We start from the raw sequence: 19,243 nt of genomic DNA on the forward strand, positions 1-19,243 counted from the left end.
TTATATGTCCCTGACTAAATTAAATTAGGGTTTGTGTGTAAAATTTGGGATGTCTAGGTGTTAAATTAAGGGGTTCTTTGGAACAATAGCTTAGTTACTCACAGATAACGGTGTTTCTCGGAACCCATGACAGCACCACGGAGAGAGGGGGTCCGCCCATCAAGGACAGGAACCTACAGATAAAAAGGCGGCACCTCTCCTCCGCCCCCAGTTGGTTACAGAGCATCAGAGGGTCTCCCGATTAGTTAACAAAAGTATATACATAACATTATAATATTGCATATTATGGAGAAGCACCGTGTCTAACAAAAACACTTTGCACACATTAACTCGTGCTCACCGCACATGTGAAAGGGGGGGGGGGGGGGGGGGGGAGATAAGCAGGTGCTGTCATGGGTTCCGAGAAACACCGTTATCGGTGAGTAACTATTCTCTCTCACCCATGACAGCACCACGGAGAGAATTTCAGAGATTGGTAGCTTATGGAGGGACCACCGCCTAAAGGACCCTTCTCCCAAAGGTCAGTTCAGACGTAGAGGCTAGATCTAAGCGATAGTGCCTGAAAAAGGTGGAAGGTGTTGACCAGGTGGCCGCCTTACAGATCTGCTCTATTGATACCTCTGATCTTTCTGCCCATGAGGTCGCCATTGCCCTTGTAGCGTGAGCTTTTAAACACTCCGGGATGGTATTCCCACTGGATGAATACGCCAGGGCAATCGCATCCCGTATCCACCTTGCTAGGGTACTCTTGGATGCCTTGAGTCCCTTCCAAGGTCCCTGGAAACACACAGAGACCCTTCCTTCCTACATCCCTTGGTGGCCTCTAAGTACTGAACTAGGCACCTCTTTACATCTAGGGTGTGAAATTTCTCCTCTCCCCTATTCCTATGGTTTGGGCAGAAGGAAGGAAGGACCACTTCTTGGGACCTATGGAAGTGTGTTGACACCTTAGGTAGGTATGCTGGGTCAGGTTTTAATATGACTATCGTCTAGGATTTTAGTGAATGGGGGTATTGCTGACAAAGCTTGAATATCGCTCACTCTGTGAGCGGATTTTAGGGCTACTAAAAGTATAGTCTTTAATGATAGGGTTTTTAGGGGTGCTGACTGGATGGGCTCGAATGGGGGCCCGGTTAGTGCAGACAACACTAGGTTTAGATCCCATGATGGTATTTTCTGGGTGGTTATTGGTCTAGACCTGGCTGCAGCCCTCAAACCGTGCCACCCAAGGGTTGCCTGCCACATCCTGGTTATAAAGGGCACCTAGAGCCGCTATCTGTACCTTCAATGTATTAGTTGCCAACCCCTGCTCTAACCCTTTTTGCAGGAATTCGAGAATTTTGTCAATTTGTATTCCATCCTAAACCCTTACCCCGGAGCTGGATAGAAATTTCCTCCAAGTTCTACCATAGGCTCTGGTTGTGATCAGTTTCCTACTCTTTTGTAGCGTGGAAACCAGGTTTTATGAGAACCCCCTCAGCAGTGCCCTTTCAAATTCCATGCTGTTAAATGGAGGTTCCGTGCCCGAGGGTGTAACACGGGACCTTGGGACAGGTCGGGGAGATCTGGTAGAACCCAGGGGTCAGTTATTGACAGAATCCTCAGCCAGGAAAACCAAGTTCTTTTTGGACAAAACAGGGCTATTAGTATCATTCGTGCCCTGTCTTCTCTGACTTTCCTTATGACTGCCGGAATGAGAATGGGCGGTGGAAAGGCATACATTAGGCCCTGCGTCCATGGAATCATAAACGCATCCAGGGTCCAGGGATTCCCCCTGGGGTCTAGGGAACAAAATGCTTCTACTTTTTTGTTTTTGTGGTCGGCAAACAGATCCATGTCCAGGGTTCCCCACAGTTTTACGATTTTCCGAAAAATGCACTGTTTTAGAACCCACTCCTCTTGATGAAGCTGGGTGCGACTTAGAAAGTCTGCTGTCTGGTTTTCTGCTCCCCGTATGTGTAATGCAGAGAGGGATAGGTTTTTCTCGGCTAGCGTGAATATTTCAGAAGATGTGTTCATTAGTGTTCGGGACCTGGTTTCCCCCTGATGATTTATGTAGGCCACCATCACTCGATTGTCCGAAAATATGCGGACATGATGTGCATTTAATATCGGTAGAAAGTGTGTTAGGGCTTAGCCTACTGCCAACAGTTCCTTTTGGTTTGAGGAGGCTTCTAGTTCCTGACCTCCCCATTCCCCGAGCCACCCTGTTGCTCATATGTGCTCCCCATCCCTTGGAACTGGCATCCATGGTGATTGTGTGTGTGACTTTTATCACCCAGGGAATCCCTTTGGACAGGTTGTTTCTGTTTCCCCACCAAGCTAGGGAACGAATAGTTTTGGAGTCTAGTGTGACATAACCTTCCAAGTGACCTCTTAAAGCTGACTGGTTGGCTAAAACATCCCATTGGAGATCTCTCGTATGTAGCTGCGCCCACTGGACCGCCGGCAGGCAAGCGGAGAGGGACCCCAAATGCTTTCCTTAGCGTCATGGATGGGTTCTGTGTCGCTCTTGCTACCATCTGAGCAATCCTCTCCTTTTTGTGGTCTGGCAGGTAACACTCCTGGGTGTTTGAGTCCAGAGTCAGGCCTAGGAACTCCTGGACTTTTCTGGGCTCCAGCCTTGATTTTTTTCAGGTTTAGGAGCCAGCCGAGGGTTTTTTTTTTTTTTTAGAGTGTCCATCACTCTGTCCCTCTGTTCCCTGCATCTCTGGGCCGAGTCGCTCGCTATTAAAAAGTCATCCAGATATGGGACTATTAAAACATCTTGTTCTCTTAAGTGAGCCATCATCTCTGCCACTAGTTTCGTGAAGATACGTGGGGCTACCAAAATCCCGAATGGCAGGGCCCTGTACTGAAACTCCATTATTTCGCCTCCTATGGAGACCGCAAGTCTGAGGTATTCTAGGGAGTCTTTGTGGATGGGAATGTGATAGTAGGCATCGCTGAGGTCTAATACTACCATGAAGCAATGTGGAGAGAGAATTTTGATGGTTGACTTGAGCGACTCCATTTTGAATTTTACGTTTTTGACGTAATCGTTCAGCCTCTTTAGATTTATTATTGTCCAGAAAGTACCGTCCGGTTTGGTTACTAAAAAGAGAGGCGAGTATAAACCTCTGCCTCTTTCCCGCGGGGGAACCTCCTGGAGGACTCTTTTGTTCAATAGGCTTAGGACCTCTTTCTCGAGGGCTTCTTGTTCCTTTATTGATCTTAGTGGGGTCACCACATATTTTTGAGGTGGGAGAGAGAGGAGGTTTATCCTCAGCCCTGACCTTATCAGATTTAATAACCAGGGGTTGTTCGACATTCTCCTCCCGGCTGGGAGAAAAAAGCTTAGTCTCCCTCCCACCCTGGGCAAAGTCACTTGGAGGGTTTTTGTCTCGGGACGAGTTACCAAAGAACCCCCGGTCCCTTCTTCTGTCCCATTTTTGTTCTCTCGGTGGTCTCCTCTGAAAAAACTTTTTGTTTCAAAAGGACCTTTTAAAGCCCATAGGGCCTAGATTTGGGAATCCCTTTTTATCCTCTGCCTTTTGGAGGATGTCATCCAGCGTTTCCCCGAATAGAAATTTCCCTTCACAAGGGATGGCGCATAGCTTCATCTTAGTTTGTAAGTCTCCTGGCCAGCATTTAAGCCACAGCGTTCTATGGGCTGCGTTTGACAGGGCTGCCACTTTGGATGACAACCTTACTGAGTCAGCTGATGAGTCGGCTAAGAAGGCTGCCGCTCCTCTTATGACTGGCATGGATTCCAGGATTTTCTCTCTGGGTGTACCTTCCCTTAGCTGCCTCTCTATAGTCAGTCCACCCATACCATGAGGACTCTGGAGGTACAAGTTGCTGCTATTGCTGGCCTAAGATTTCCTCCTGCTGATTCCCAAGTGCCCTTGAGGAAAGTATCAGCTTTTTTTGTCTAAAGGGTCCTTTAGAGTACCCATATCCTCAAAGGGGAGTGCAAATTTCCTTGAGGCCTTTGCGACCGCCACGCCTAGCTTTGGGGCTTTGTCCCAGGACGTGGACGCCTCCTCGTCAAATGGGTATTTTCTTTTAAGGGAGAGAACCGTGGAGTTCTTCCTATCTGGTCTCTCCCATTCTTTTTTTTATCAGGCCCTGTACATTCTCATTTAATGGAAATACTCTGCGTCTCTTTTGGCCCAGTCCCCCAAACATTATGTCCTGGACTGATCTATCGGGTCGAGGGTCTGCTACCCCCATGGTAGACCTTACTGCCTTTACTAACGTGTTCACCTCATCCAGGGGAAAACAATGACGACCCTGCTTCCTCGTGAGGATGACGAGTCAGTGTCCGAAGTATGGGAGGTAAACTTCCCCTGACGAGACTTCTGACTGGGAGCCTACTACTGTGTCCCTCTTTTTCCCCCTCCCTTTTTGTTTTAGGGATGAAAAGGCGCTCAAACTCCGATCGGATTACCGCTTAGATCTGAGGCGTAATCCGGGGTTTCACAGAGAACTTCCTGTATGCAAGAGTCGCAGAGTTTTTTATCCCAGGAAGCCGGTAGCGGGTTGTTACTGGTGGGGCATTCCCTGTTTTTTTTCTTTCCCTCATAAGGGAAAGAAGTCTATTACAGTGGGGAACATTCACGTAGATCACTTACCCCGTATGCGCGGTTGCAGGTACCGGTTTGGGAGGTGGATTCAAATCCCTCACAGGTTGATCCATGGAAGGTGACTTGCTCCGCTGCGTGGAGTGGCTACTGGACCGGCCTTCGCGCCCGTCCTTTTCCCGGCGATGGTGATGTTGCCTGTGCTGCTGCTGTTTAGGCTGCTGCATTGGCTGTTCCTCGTGCTGGTCGCTGTCCTCCATGCTCACAGGACGCTTTCAGCATGGAGCAGCTCCAGCGTTCTCCTTTTGAATTTCCCGGCCGTGACGTCACCTCCTCCCAGCCTGCACCGCTGTGCCCCGTGGAGTGCGCAATGCGCCGACCCGGAAGTCGTCCCTTCATTTCCGGGGCAGCGCCATCTTGGTACACCTCTGTACCACGGCGCTACCCAGCCCCATTCTCCTTTCCGGAGCGGCGGCTCGGTCCTCTCCCGCCCGCTCACCCTGTGCAGCCCCTCAGCTACAGCGGTGGCAGCTTCAGGTACCGACCCCGCCACGACAGGGGCCTCCCCGCTGCCAGGACTGCCCTGGACTCCTCTTCTACCAGGTAAGCTGCTGCCGCTGCTGGTTCCACGGGTCACCCGTCAAGGACAGGAACCCAACTGGGGGCGGAGGAGAGGTGCCGCCTTTTTATCTGTAGGTTCCTGTCCTTGATGGGGGGACCCCCCTCTCTCCGTGGTGCTGTCATGGGTGAGAGAAAAAAATGAGTGGGCTCCCACGGCAAAATCGCAACCAGAGAGGTAAAGCAGGTGAGGGCAGATTTTATTAGCCTTGAGAGTGACCAGTTTTTTTCCAACAAATTAACCCCTTAATTTAAAACTTAGACGTCCCAAATTTTACACACAAATCCTACTTTCATTATTAGTCAGGGACATGTAGAAAAAATACATGAAATGATTTACTGTATGTATCCATGTCATTTCATGTCGGGTTTGGGAATGATTTTACAGAAGCCGGCAATTGATTTTGCGGCTATTCTGCTATGTAGAACTCTATGAAATATAAATATATGTGTCTCAATGATTATATATACAGTATATACACATATATATATACACATATATATATACACATATATATATATATATACACACACACATATATATACACACACATATATATACATACATACACACATACACACACAGTTGTGGCCAAAAGTATTGACACCCCTGCAATTCTCTCAGATAATACTCAGTTTCTTCCTGAAAATTATTGCAAACACAAATTCTTTGGTATTATCTTAATTTAATTTGTCTTAAATGAAAAAACAAAAAGAATTGTCCTAAAGCCAAATTGGATATAATTCCACACCAAACGTAAAAAAACGAGGGTGGACAAAAGTATTGGCACTGTTCGAAAAATCATGTGATGCTTCTCTAATTTGGTTAATTAACAGCACCTGTAACTTACCTGTGGCACCTAACAGGTGTTGGCAATAACTAAATCACACTTGCAGCCAGTTGACATGGATTAAAGTTGACTCAACCTCTGTCCTGTGTCCTTGTGTGTACCACATGGAGCATGGAGAAAAGAAAGAAGACCAAAGAACTGTCTGAGGACTTGAGAAACCAAATTGTGAGGAAGCATGAGCAATCTCAAGGCTACGAGTGCATCTCCAAAGACCTGAATGTTCCTGTGTCTACCGTGTGCAGTGTCATCAAGAAGTTTAAAGCCCATGGCACTGTGGCTAACCTCCGAGATGTGGATGGAAAAGAAAAATTGACAAGAGATTTCAACGCAAGATTGTGCGGATGTTGGATAAAGAACCTTGACTAACATCCAAACAAGTTCAAGCTGCCCTACAGTCCGAGGGTACAACAGTGTCAACCTGTAATATCCGTAGGCGTCTGAATAAAAAGGGACTGTATGGTAGGAGACCCAGGAAGACCCATCTTCTTACCCCGAGACATAAAAAAAGCCAGGCTGGAGTTTGCCAAAACTTACCTGGAAAAAGCCTGGCACGGACCGTAAAATACGCGTGAGAAATATACGGCTGATGGGAGCTACCCCAGAGAATCATTGGTCTGTGTGCAATGTGTGGTTTTTACGCCTCTCACTCATCCAAATTTCTCTCTAGTGTGACCCCGGCCTAAGGGTTAAAAGTTACAGATCTTATTTTTACAACATTTTTTTTTAGAGACCACATCACATTTGAAGTCACTTTGAGGGGTCTATATGATAGAAAATATAGCACCACAGTGACACCCTTCTAAAAACTGCACCCCTCAAGGTGCTCAAAACCACATTCAAGTAATTTATTAACCCTTCTGGTGCTTCACAGGAATTTTTTTTCTTTATATGAACATTTAACTTTTTTCACAAAAAAATTACTTCAGATCCAACTTTTTTTTATTTTCCGAAGGGTAACAGGAGAAATTGGATGCCAAAAGTTGTTGTCCAATTTGTCCTGAGCAAGCTGGTACCCCATATGTGGGAGAAAACTACTGTTTAGGCACATGGCAGAGCTTGGAAGGCAAGTAGTGACAATTTGGAATGTAGACTTTGATGCGGGCGTTATGTCGCGTTTGGAGAGCCTCTGATGTGCCTAAACAGTGGAAACCCCCACAAGTGAACCCATTTTGGAAACTAGACCCCCAAGGAACTTATCTAGATGTGCCTTAACAGTGACAATGCCCAATAAATGCCCCCTTTGTGGAACTAATCTACTGTTTCCTGGTATGTGAATTTTATAAGTGACCTCTACGAAGTCAACCCCAGTTACTGATGCTGCGTTCCTAGCAGCTCATTCACCAGTGGTTGTCAGCGTGGATGGTCGCATGTTGGCACAGTCCAGGTTGAAAACTAAAGTTTTTATGTTCGACTGCTGTCACACGTTAAGAAGCTTTTTATTGCAAAAAGTAGTTTTTGCATCATCACATTTTGAGAGCTATAATTTTTTCAAATTATGGCCCACAGTCATGTGAGATCTTGTTTTGCGGGACGAGCTGACGTTTTTATTGGTATAATTTTTGGGCACATGATATTTTTCGGATCGCTTTCTATTCAGATTTTTGTGAGACAGAATGAGCAAAAACCTGCAATTCATTAATTTCTCTTTCGGGGGGTTTAATACCGGTTCCACGCGTGTGGTAAAATTGATAGAGCAGTTTTATTCTTCGGGTCAGTAGGTTGACAGCGATACCTCATTTATATAATTTTTGCGTTTTAGCGCTTTTATACAATAAACTATTTTCTAGAAAAAATAATTGTTTTTGCAACACTATTCTGAGAGTTATAAGTTTATTTTTCTGCTGATGGAGCTGTATGGTGGCTTTTTTTGCAGGACAAGATGTTTTCAGCGGTACCATGTTTATTTATATCTCTTTTTGATCGCGCGTTATTCCACTTTTTGTTGGGCGCTATGATAAGCATTGTTTGCCTTTTTGTTATGGTGTTCACTAAAGGGGTTAACTAATGGGACAGTTTAATAGGTCGGGTAGTTACGGATGCTGCAATACCAAATGTGTACTTTTGTTTATTTTTTTTTATTCAAATATTTATTTAGAGATAGAATATATATTGATTGTTTTTTTATTGTTTTTTTTTTTTTAAATTTTTACGATTTAAATTTTTTTTGTTTTTACTTAGTCCCACTATGGGACAATCATTTTTCACACGCTGATCGCTTCTATGGCATGCAGATGTAGCAGCGTCTGCATGCCATATAAGCTGTGAGCGTTGCACTGACAGAGACTTGCTGATCATGCACTGCACATGATCAGCAAGTTTACTTAGCTCTGGTGACCCGGATGTTGTCATGGTGACATCTGGCTCACCATGGGAACGATCGGGACCCTGCGGCATACCGCGGGGTCTCCGATCAAAAGGCAGAGGGGGCTGTCAGCCCCTGTGTCGGCTCCCAAATGCTGCGATCTTGTTAGATCTCAGTATTTTGGGGCTTAAAGTGCCAGGCGTCAGCTGTGAGAATCACACGATACCCGGCGCGCTCCCCCCGAGATCGCGGCCAATCGCTTAGACATACTATTCCGTCCTTGGTCAAATTTTGCCAGATCACATGGACGGAATAGTACGTTTGATGTCAGAGTGGTTAAAGTCGTTAAAATAATGGTGGAATTGACCCCCCCTCTTCACAATAAAACTTATTCTTCTTGCTCTACATGGTAAAATGAATTGTGCCAATAACTACAACTTGTCCTGCCAAAAAAAAAAAAAAAAAAAAAAGCCATCATACATCTGTGAGAAAAAAAAAAGTTGTGGCTATTTGGGAAACTAAATTTGGCTGTAACTTTAAATGGTTAAGTGATTCACTTTTGGAAAGATACATTTCCAACTACTCAATAAAGGCACTGGCACTTTCTGAAGCAAAAATATTCTTTATTCAACTTGAAAGACAACCAGGTAGTAATTCACCAATATGAATATAGAAACCACAGGAGAATAACTGGCAAACAAATAGAAAATAAAAAATAAAAGTAAAAGAACGTTATTTAATAAAAAAAATAAAAAAAAAATGATAAGATTACGCAACACTGCAACATTTTAGTGTGTTATTCTCCGCTATCTATAACCTGGTTTCCTGACATTTCACCAAGTATCTACCTCAAGAAGCGTACAAAATGTGTCACCAAATAAGATCATGCATCAAATCTGCATTTTGTTCTGAATATAAAATATCGGGGAGATGCTTACAGCCCAGGAGATTTATTAAAATGTTTTTACTTTCCAAAATAAATTAAAAAAAACAAACCCAAACATTAGGAAGAGTGCAACTCTTAAAATAATGAAAAATTTCATGGCTCTGCAGGGGAAGGTGGTCTGGACTGTGGTTTGGGAGAGGTTGCTGATGGAGCTTCTTCCTGAATCTCACCCAAGGGAGAATTTTCAACAGGGGGAGAATTTTCAACAGGAGGGGCAGCAGTTTCAACAGCATGGGGAGAATTATCAACAGCAGGGGGAGAATTATCGACGGCAGGGGGAGAATTATCAACAGCAGGGGGAGAATTATCAACAGCAGGTGGAGAATTATCGACGGCAGGGGGAGAATTATCGACGGCAGGGGGAGAATTATCGACGGCAGGGGGAGAATTATCGACGGCAGGGGGAGAATTATCGACAGCATAGGCAGCAGTTTCAACAGCAGGGGGAGAATTATCGACGGCAGAGGCAGCAGTTTCAACTGCAGGGGGAGAATTATCGACGGCAGAGGCAGCAGTTTCAACAGCAGGGGGAGAATTATCGACAGCAGAGGCAGCAGTTTCAACAGCAGGGGGAGAATTTGGAGGGGCATCAGTTTCAATAGCAGGGGGATAATTTTCAACAGGAGGGGCATCAGTTTCAACAGCAGGTTGAGATGGTAGAGCCAGATTTCCAGGCTTACGATCTCCAGCACCTTCATTGCAAACAATTTCACCTTCCTCAATTTCCTGATCAGACTCTGTAGTAAATGCTACAGTGTCCTCTTTTTTGCTTTTGTTCAAAGAGTCTGCACTTCTGCTCCGGTCTCCACGGCTACGTTTAGGATTTTCCTCCTGGCTTTGACTACGGCTCTTTCTACCATTTCTTCTACTTTCTTTGCTGCGACTCCTGTCTCTGCTATTATCTCTTTTTCTTTTCCTTTCTTCTCTGCTACGACTTCTGCTTCTTCTCAATCTTTCATTACTGCGACTCTTGCTTCTGCTCCTACTTCTGTCCCTTTTCTTTCTATCTCTGGACCTACTTCTCTCTCTCCTTCCCTTACTTCGGCTTCTGTGCCTATCCTTTCTCCGCTTACTATCCCTCCTTTCCCTGCTATGGCTTCTGTCTCTCTCCTTGCTCAGACTTCTCCCCTTTTCTGCAGACTCCTTTACTGGACTTCTTTCCTGACTCCCATCCTTTTCTTTACCCTTACTAGGGCTTCTTTCATGACTTCTGCTGTCCCTCACCTTGCTACCGCTCCTGTTTGCTCTCTCCCTGCTTCGGCTCTTCTCTTCTTCTGCACTTCGGCTTCTGCCATCTCTATTTTTCCGTGACTTGCTAAGACTCCTGCTTCTTCCCTTACTGTAGCTGCGGCTTCTCCTTCCTCTCCTCTCCTTGCTTACACTTCTGCTACGACTTTTCCTTCTTTCTTTACTGCGACTTCTGCTGTCTCTCTTTCCCCTGCTAACACTTCTGCTATCTCTCCTGTCTCTGCTGCGACTCCTACTCTTTCGATCCCGTTGTCTGCTTTTGCTTCGAGATCTAGGTTTTGGAAGATAAAAAAAAAAAAAAAAAAAAAAAATTGCAGGATTAACACAGATCAAGTTTATTTCCCTTTTATAAATAAATAAAATGTAAATTGTAACTCCTGTACCTTGATCTAGAACGGCTGCTCCTCCATGATCGAGACCTGAAATTTTAAATCACAATTAGTATTATATGATCTCATGATGAACAGCTGATATTGAATGAGGTGCCTCACCACTACCTCAATTTCAAGTTTATACATAGATTAAATTCAATGCAGAAAATACATTTTTAATTTTGTGCTCGTCACAATTTTTGCAGATGTGAGAAATTCGAAAGATTTCTGAGCTCAATGAACCAGTGCCAACATATGCCTGCTTAAAAGGGAACCTGTCACCTTGAGAAACACTGAGTGCAGATATATTGTTAATGTGCAGATAAATAGCATTTAAAGCCCTGTTTAGGCAGCTCACTGGAGCAGCGGTTACAAAGGAGAGTTAAAATGAAGCTTCATCCTCCCTGCACCTGCTGCTTCCAGTCATCAAGGTGGTGGAAGGAGAAGTTAGTCACCGCTCACTACACAGGGTGCTATAATCGTTCTCCGGCCTGCTTAAAAGCCCGCTCTGCAGCGTGTGTGCATAAAAGGCTTTTAGCGTGCTGGGAAGTGATTACAGTGCTGGAATTACTGATAATTCTACCTTTTAATTGCTGCTCCTGTAAGCCAGCTATGGTTTAAATTCCATTTACCTGCAGATTACCTATATAGTTGCAAGTAAATATCATTACTCAAAAAGACACCAGGGTTGTGGAGTCGGAGCTCATTTTGGTGGAGTCGGAATAAAATGGACCGACTCCTAAAATATATAATAAATTGGGTACAGTAGTTCAATGCAGAATGTGCTGAATATTTTTTCACAGGAATTTGGGAAAGTTATGAAATGTCCTATAAATGACTGCTCTATTCCTGATCTAAGGCTACATTCACACACAGCGTTTTTGCTGTGTTATTTGAGGATACGCTTTTCAGCTGCAAAAGCAGATCAGCTTTTTAAAAAACCGCATCACCTGAAAGGTTTTTGAGCGCATAGATAATGTTTTCAATAGCAAAAGCAGATAAGATATGGATAGAGCAGATTTCTAATCTGTACCAAAAAGAATGAAAGCCGGGTAGCACACAGACTATCATTCCTTTCTTTTTTTTAGCACCAGTCAGGTACACCTCATAGCTGCCCAAAAGGACGCCCAGGACAGGCATTGCTCGTCTTCAGTAACACATCAACATCATTTGATAGTTGGAATAAATAGACTGCATTCACGACATCTTAAGGTGCAGGCTTTATCTTCAAGTGTAGGGGTGTGCAGTATAAGGTTCTGCAGTAGCTGAGGTGTGCAGTATGAGGTTCTGCCCCCCCCCCCCAGTTTTGATCCTGGCTAAAATCGTTTCTTATAGATATGGTGAACCCTCAGGTAACCCTAAATGAAGGTCAATGGACACAGGTGGCTGAATTGAAGGAATTGCTTAATCACCTATCTACCGTGACTAAAAAATTCCAAGCTGAGGACTTAACTCCTGGCATTTTCATAAGGGAGTGGAAGAACTTGTTATTTTGCCTGTCCCAAAGAGGAGGTTTAATCGCAGATGGCATTTCTGCTTCAATGAAACGGAGAGAGACACAGCTATTGTAAAATAAAAATTTTCTGGCAGCTGTTTATGTGGACCCAAGTCATCGTATATTGCTTGATGATCAACAGCTTAGGCTAGTTTCACACTAGCTTTTTTTTCGACGCAGCGCACGGCGTCGCTAAGCCCCGGCCCCTGCCCGCCCCATCCGGTCATCGCCGCCTACTATCACACATGGACGCTTGCGATCTGCGCACCCTATCTTTAGCATAGGTGCGCTGGCTGTGCGCTAGTAGAATTTTGGCGTGCGCTGCGCACTTTTGAAGGTGCGTGCCGAACGCAGCATGTTGCATTTTGGTGCGCACCTTCAAAAGTGCGCAGTGCACGCCAAAATCCTACTAGCGCACGGCCAGCGCACAATCTGCGCACCCTATGCTAAAGATAGGGTGCGCAGATCGCAAGCATCCATGTGCGATAGTAGGCGGCGATGACCGGATGGGGCAGGCAGGGAGCGGGGCTTAGCGGCGCCGTGCGCTGCGTCGAATAAACGCTAGTGTGAAACTAGCCTTACTAAAGGAAAAGAAGCTCTGACTGAGGTAGCAGTTAGGATGAGTGGCCTACAGGAGGCCTGCCATGCGCAAGAGGACTTGGGTCCTGACAGTGCTACTGCTGCCATATCTTCATCCTCATCAGATGAGGAGTTTGACAAGTATTTGGATGATATGGAGCAGGCAAAGCGTTGCTGCAAGGAAAAAGATTTCAGTCCGTCTCCTCTAGCAAGCAGACTGACCATATTTCAGCAAAATGTTTCACTTGCTCTCAAAGAAAAAGAAAAATTCAACCGTTCATCAAAACTGACTGTGCATGAGGCAATTCCTTTATACTTGGAAATTGTTAGAGATGTTGCCCATGTGGTTACGGCTTTGCCTCCAACCTAAGTTAGGGCCCGGTCACACATAGCAATCTCGCTAGCGAGATCGCTGCTGAGTCACAACTTTTGTGACACAACAGCGATCTCACCAGCGAGATCGCTGTGAGTAACAGCGATCAGCCCCCCTGCCGGTATCGCTGATTGCTGCAAGAAACCTCTGGACATTTTTTTTGTCGCTGATCTCCCGCTGGCCAGCACACATCGCTGCGTGTGACAGGCGGGAAACCAGCGATCAGCTGTAAAACAATAATAATAAAAAAAAAATATTGTTATTCTCACCTTCCGGCGTCCCGCGCAGTCTTCCCGCTTCTCTCCACGCTCCCGGTCCCAGTAATCCTTTGCAAGAATGACCGCGAGACTTCGCGATCCCGCGAGAACGGACGTCATCGCGGTAATTCTCGCAAAGGATTACTGAGACCGGAGCGTGGAGAGAGGCGGGAATGCTGCGCGGGACGTCAGAAGGTGAGAACAACAATATTTTTTATTTTAATTCTATTTTTGACATGAATATGGCATCAGCGCTAACAAACACAGCGATGTCGCGCGCGCGGCGTCGCTGTGCTAATCGCTGGTGAAGCTGTCTGTTTGACAGCTCACCAGCGATCACATAGCGACTCGCCAGCGATCCTGACACGTTGATATCATTGTTGGGATCACTGGTAAATCGCTATGTGTGACTCCAGCTTTAGTGTAGAGAGGTTGTTCTCTGGCCTTAAAATTATTAGGTCAGATTTTAGGTCATCTATGAAGGAGGAGCTGATGGAGGCAATTCTGTTTCTTAGAACAAATTCATAGACTGCACAAATGTTTAGCATGTTTTTGATGAAAACTTTTTTTGCCACTTACATAGTTTATTACATAGTGATTATGTGAATATAAATATATATATATATATATATATATATATATACACACACACACACACACACACATATATGTGATCGATATTACATAGTGTATTACATATTTACAATTTATTAGTCGTGTTCTAAAGTTGTATTCCAATAAATATATATTATGTTCTATCTAAATGTCTTGATTATTGTATCATAAAAATGATTAAATGTCTGATGTTCACATTGTACTACAATAAATTTTTCACTTAAATATAAGCAATATATGTTGGAGTCGTGGAGTCGGTGGAAGGGAAATTGAGGAGTCGGAGTCGCAGGTTTGGCTTACTGACTCCACAGCCCTGAAAGACACGTTCACCTTAAGGCTGTGTGCCCACGATGCGATTTTTAAGCGTTTTTGCCGCGATTTTCGGCGCAAAAACGTTTAAAAATCGTGTACAGAACGCCCCCCATGCATTCCTATGGCATTCCGCACATGCTGTGCTAATGCTGCGCTTTTTTCCGCAGCGGAAACGCATCGCGGAAAAAAAATCGCAGCATGCTCATTCTTTTGTGCGGAATCGCAAAGAATTGCCGCGATTCCGCACCCATAGGAATGCATGAGAATCGCTTACTTCCCGCATGTGGCTATGCCCACCATGCGGGAAGTTAAGCGTCTCATGTGCGTTTGGTACCCACGGTGTGGAGGAGAGGAGACTGTCCTCCAGGCCCTGGGTACCATACCCCTGTAAAAAAAAGTATAAAAAAAAAAAAATCGGGGTATATTTACCTTCCGACGTCCCGCGCTGCATTCCCGGCCTAAGCGTTCCCAGTAATGCCTTGCGGCACGGTCCTGTAATGACGTGGTCTCGCGAGATCGCTATAGTAACGCGAGACCATCATCATCACAGGTCTCGCAAGGCATTACTGGGAATGCTGTGGCCCGGGATGGCAGCGCGGGACGTCGGAAGGTAAATATACCCCGATTTTTTATTTTTTTTAATAATTTTTAACATTTTATCTTTTACTATTGAAGCCGCATAGGCGGCCTCAATAGTAAAAAGCTGCTCACACTTGTCAAACACTATGTTTGACGAGTGTGACCAACCTGTCAATCACTTTCCAAGCGATGCTTCAAATCGCTTGAGAAAATTGCGGCAAAATCGCGAACAGAATCGCTGTAAAATTGCGCGGAAAAAAACGCGTGATTTCTGGGAAGGAGTCCGGTTTTTAGTGTGCGTTTTAACACGCAACATGGGCACATAGCCTAAAAGGGAGTCGGAATGAAAAGCGATTCTGTGCTGATAAAGTTCAGGTGCTTGGGGCATCCATGGTGTGGATAAACATTTAAGGCGCACCCTTTTCAACTACTTATTTTCAATCTGTTACTCTCTGGCTCTAAAAAGCAAGAGCTGTCAAAAAAAAAAGAAGGGAAAGCAGTTATAGAGAAAACAATCAGATAGGGAAAGTGCACTGTTAGGCTAAGTGCACACGTACCGGAACTCTCGCGGAAATTACCGCGAGAATTCCGGAATTCCAGTCCGCGGGAAAATCGCATTTTAAATTCCCGCGATTTTCCCGCGGAAAAACTAGCATTTCGCAAGCGTATTTAGCTTGCAAAATGCTAGCGTTTTCCAAGCGATCTGTAGCATCGCTTGGAGAACTGACTGACAGGTTGGTCACACTCATCAAACATAGCGTTTGACAAGTGTGACCAACTTTTTACTACTGAGGCTGCCTATGCGGCATCAGTAGTAAAAGACAGGATGTAAAAAAAAACACACAAAAAAAAAAACTGTTATTCTTACCTTCCGACGTCCCGCGCATCCGTTCCCAGTAATCCTTTGCGAAAATGCCCGCGATGACGTCCATTCTCGCGGGATCGCGACGTCTCGCGGTAATTCGCGATGACGTCGCGCGAATGACCGCGAGACTTCGCGATCCCGCGAGATCGGACGCCATCGCGGGCATTTTCGCAAAGGATTACTGGGACCGGAGCGTGGAGAGAAGCGAGAATGCTGCGCAGGACGTCGGAGGGTGAGAATAACAATATTTTTTATTTTATAATTCTTTTTTTTTTACAGGGATATGGTACCCAAAGCCCGGAGGACAGTCTTCTCTCCTCCGGACCATGGGTACCATCCGCAATTGTTCTGCTTACTTTCCGCATGGTGTGCACAGCCACATGCGTGAAGTAAGCGGAACAATGCATTCCTATGGGTGCGGGATCGCCGCGATTCCGCAAAATAATGAGCATGCTGCGGTTTTTACCGCAAAGCGATTCCGCCGCGGTAAAAACCGCAGCATTAGCACAGCATTGCGGAATCCCATAGGAATGCATGGGATGCTTATTTTTCGCGTTATCGCTGCAAAATCGCGCGGTTAAAACCGCCGTGGAAACGCGAAAGAAACGCCACGTGTGAAGTCAGCCTTAAGGGTACACCACACACATGTACTTAGCTGAACAGTCATTTTGTGCTGACAAAGAATGCAGTATGAACTTTCCTTTTATCAGGATATCATTATATAGTTCGATACAGAAATATTTGAACAGTGATCAAATCTTGATTTGGGCTATGCATTCCACCATTATTGATTTAAAATGAAAACGGAGATACAAAGTATAAACTTTCAGGTTTAATTATAGGGGGTTGCACAAAAAGGAAACGGTTAGAAAAAGCAAACATTCTAGAAAGCCTCCTCTGTAGAAGGTGATCAAAACTAATTAGACAAATTTATTGTAAATAAAATGTTATTTTTTTTTAAATATTCTGTATATGGGTCATTCCAAGTGATCCAAATCCATTTTTTTTTTAACCTGGCATCTTTGGAAATTTAATTTCTTTGGCGGCGTTTTAAAGTGCTACTTTAGCGAATTAAGATACCGTATATGCTCGAGTATAAGCCAAGGCACCCAATTTTGCCACAGAAAACTGGGTAAGCTTATTGATTAGAGTATAAGCCAGGTATTCATGGTCCCCTTATCCCTGTCCTGCTATGCGTGGTTCCCCCCCGTCTCATCGTTGTATGCATGGCTCACGCCCCCTCACTTACTCACCCTCCTTGCGCCGTCGCTGCATCTCTGTTGTGATGGCGCCAGCAGCTCTTCCTGTGCTTAGCAGTCACGTGGTACCGCTCGTTAAGGTAATGAATATGCATTCCACGTCTATGGGAGTGGAGAGCAGTGCATATTCATTACCTTAAAGAGTGGTACCACGTGACCGCTGAACACAGGAAGAGCTGCCGGCGCCATCACAACGGAGATGCAGCGACGGAGCGAGTACGGAGAGTATGATGTCTTCTGCTAGCTGGCAGCTACAGCTAATGTGCTGAAAATATCGGCTTATACACGAGTATATACGGTAAGTTATGATTTTTTATCTTTAGCAGTTAATTTTTTTATAGATTTCTTAAGTTTGAAAAAGCCTGAATTTTGGGCTTGTATGACTTTACACTTTTTACCATATCTCAGGGTAGAATTAAAGAAATTGAAGCACCATTTTGTTTAGAACTGTGTCACAAGACCGTTTGTTATTTTGTTTTAGAGAAGCCGAATTCTAAATTTTGATTTGCGATTTCGGGAAACAATGTTATACATTTTTCAAAAGATATGCGCTACTTATTTTCTTGGTTATATTTCTACACGGATTAACCCCTAAATGACCAATGATGGATCTATCCATCATTGGACGCCTCCCCGTTTGGTACGGGCTCCGGCGATGAGCCCGCACCTTTTCCAGCACATGACAGCTGATCTGCTGACATGTGCCGCTAACAGCCACGGGTGGAATCGCGATCGTCACACGGCTGTTAACCCATTAAATGTCATTCCCAAACGCTGACAGCGGCATTTAACATGCATTTCTGGCAATCGTGCCGGAAATCCGCCCAGCAGTGACCCCCGTCACGTGATTGCGGGTCACCGATGGTTTGGAATGACAACTAGGAGACCTCTATAGTTGTCACTGCTGGTTTGCTATGAGTGCCACCCGGAGGTCGGCGCTTATAGCAAATGAAGTATTCTGCTATATGCAGGCAATCTGATCATCACTTGCATGTAGCAGAGCCGTTCGGGTTATGGCAGCTTCTAGTCTCCCATGGAGACTATTGAAGCATGCCAAAAGTAAAAAAAAAGTTTCTAAAAATATCTAAAAAAGTTCAAATCACCCCCCTTTAAGCCCCATTCAAAATAAAACACACATTTGGCATCGGCGAGTTCAGAATCGCCCGATCAATAAAAAAAAAAGGATAAACCTGATCGCTAAATGACGTAGCGAGAAAAAAAAAAAAAAGTAAAAATGCCAGAATTATGTTTTTGGTTGCAGCAACATTGCATTAAAATGCAGTAACGGGTGATTAAAAGATCCTATTCACACCAAAATGGTATCATTAACCCTTTGCGACATCCCCCTTTGAAGTGGGCTCCGGCGGTGAGCCTACCTCAGAGCCGGGACATGTAAGCTGTTTTCAACAGCTGACATGTGCTCGCAATAGCTGCAGGCGGAATCGTGATCCGCCAGTGGCTATTAACTAGTTAAATGCCGCTGTCAAACTGACAGTGGCATTTAACAAGCGCTTCCGGCCGTCGAGTGGGAAATACGTGCACCACTGACCCCGTCACATGATCGGGGGTCATCGGTGCGTCGGCATAACAACCAGACCTCTGCGGTTGATGCCGAATTGCTATGAGCACCACCCTGTGGTCAGCGCTCAAAGCAATGCGGTCATTCTGCTACAGAGCCGATCAGGCTATGGCAGCTTCTAGCCCCCCATGAAGGCTATTGAAGCATGCCAAAAATAAAATAAAAAATTTAAAAATTAACATAATAAAATACAAAAGTTCAAATCACCCCCCCCCTTTTTCCCCATTGAAGAAAAAAAGGGGAAAAAAAAACAAAAAAAAACAAACATTTGGTATTGCCGCTTTCAGAATCACCCAATCAATAAAAGGATTAACCTAATTGTTAAACGGTGTAGCAAGAAAATAAAAAAATTTAAAACTCCACCATTATGTTATTTGGTCGCCTCGACATTGCATTAAAATGCAATAACGGGCGATCAAAAGATTGTAT

At 44.8% G+C, this 19,243-nt stretch overlaps 1 protein-coding gene across 2 annotated transcripts in view; it reads right to left on the reverse strand.

Annotated features, from left to right (window-relative positions):
* Positions 1-8,938: 8,938 nt before the first annotated feature.
* Positions 8,939-19,243, reverse strand: part of LOC141098235 (uncharacterized) — a 31,472-nt gene continuing 21,167 nt past the window's right edge. For both annotated transcript variants that reach the window (XM_073585852.1, XM_073585853.1), the window contains 2 exons: positions 10,914-10,949; positions 8,939-10,801 (listed from right to left, as the gene is read on the reverse strand). In XM_073585852.1, the coding sequence (XP_073441953.1) occupies positions 9,376-10,801; positions 10,914-10,949 (1,462 nt within the window). In that variant the 3' untranslated portion in view covers positions 8,939-9,375. The remainder of the gene's footprint in view (positions 10,802-10,913; positions 10,950-19,243) is intronic.

This window comes from Dendrobates tinctorius, unplaced genomic scaffold (genome assembly GCF_039654945.1).
Source record: "Dendrobates tinctorius isolate UK_male_01 unplaced genomic scaffold, ASM3965494v1 ptg000089l, whole genome shotgun sequence".
NCBI classification, from domain to species: domain Eukaryota; kingdom Metazoa; phylum Chordata; class Amphibia; order Anura; family Dendrobatidae; genus Dendrobates; species Dendrobates tinctorius.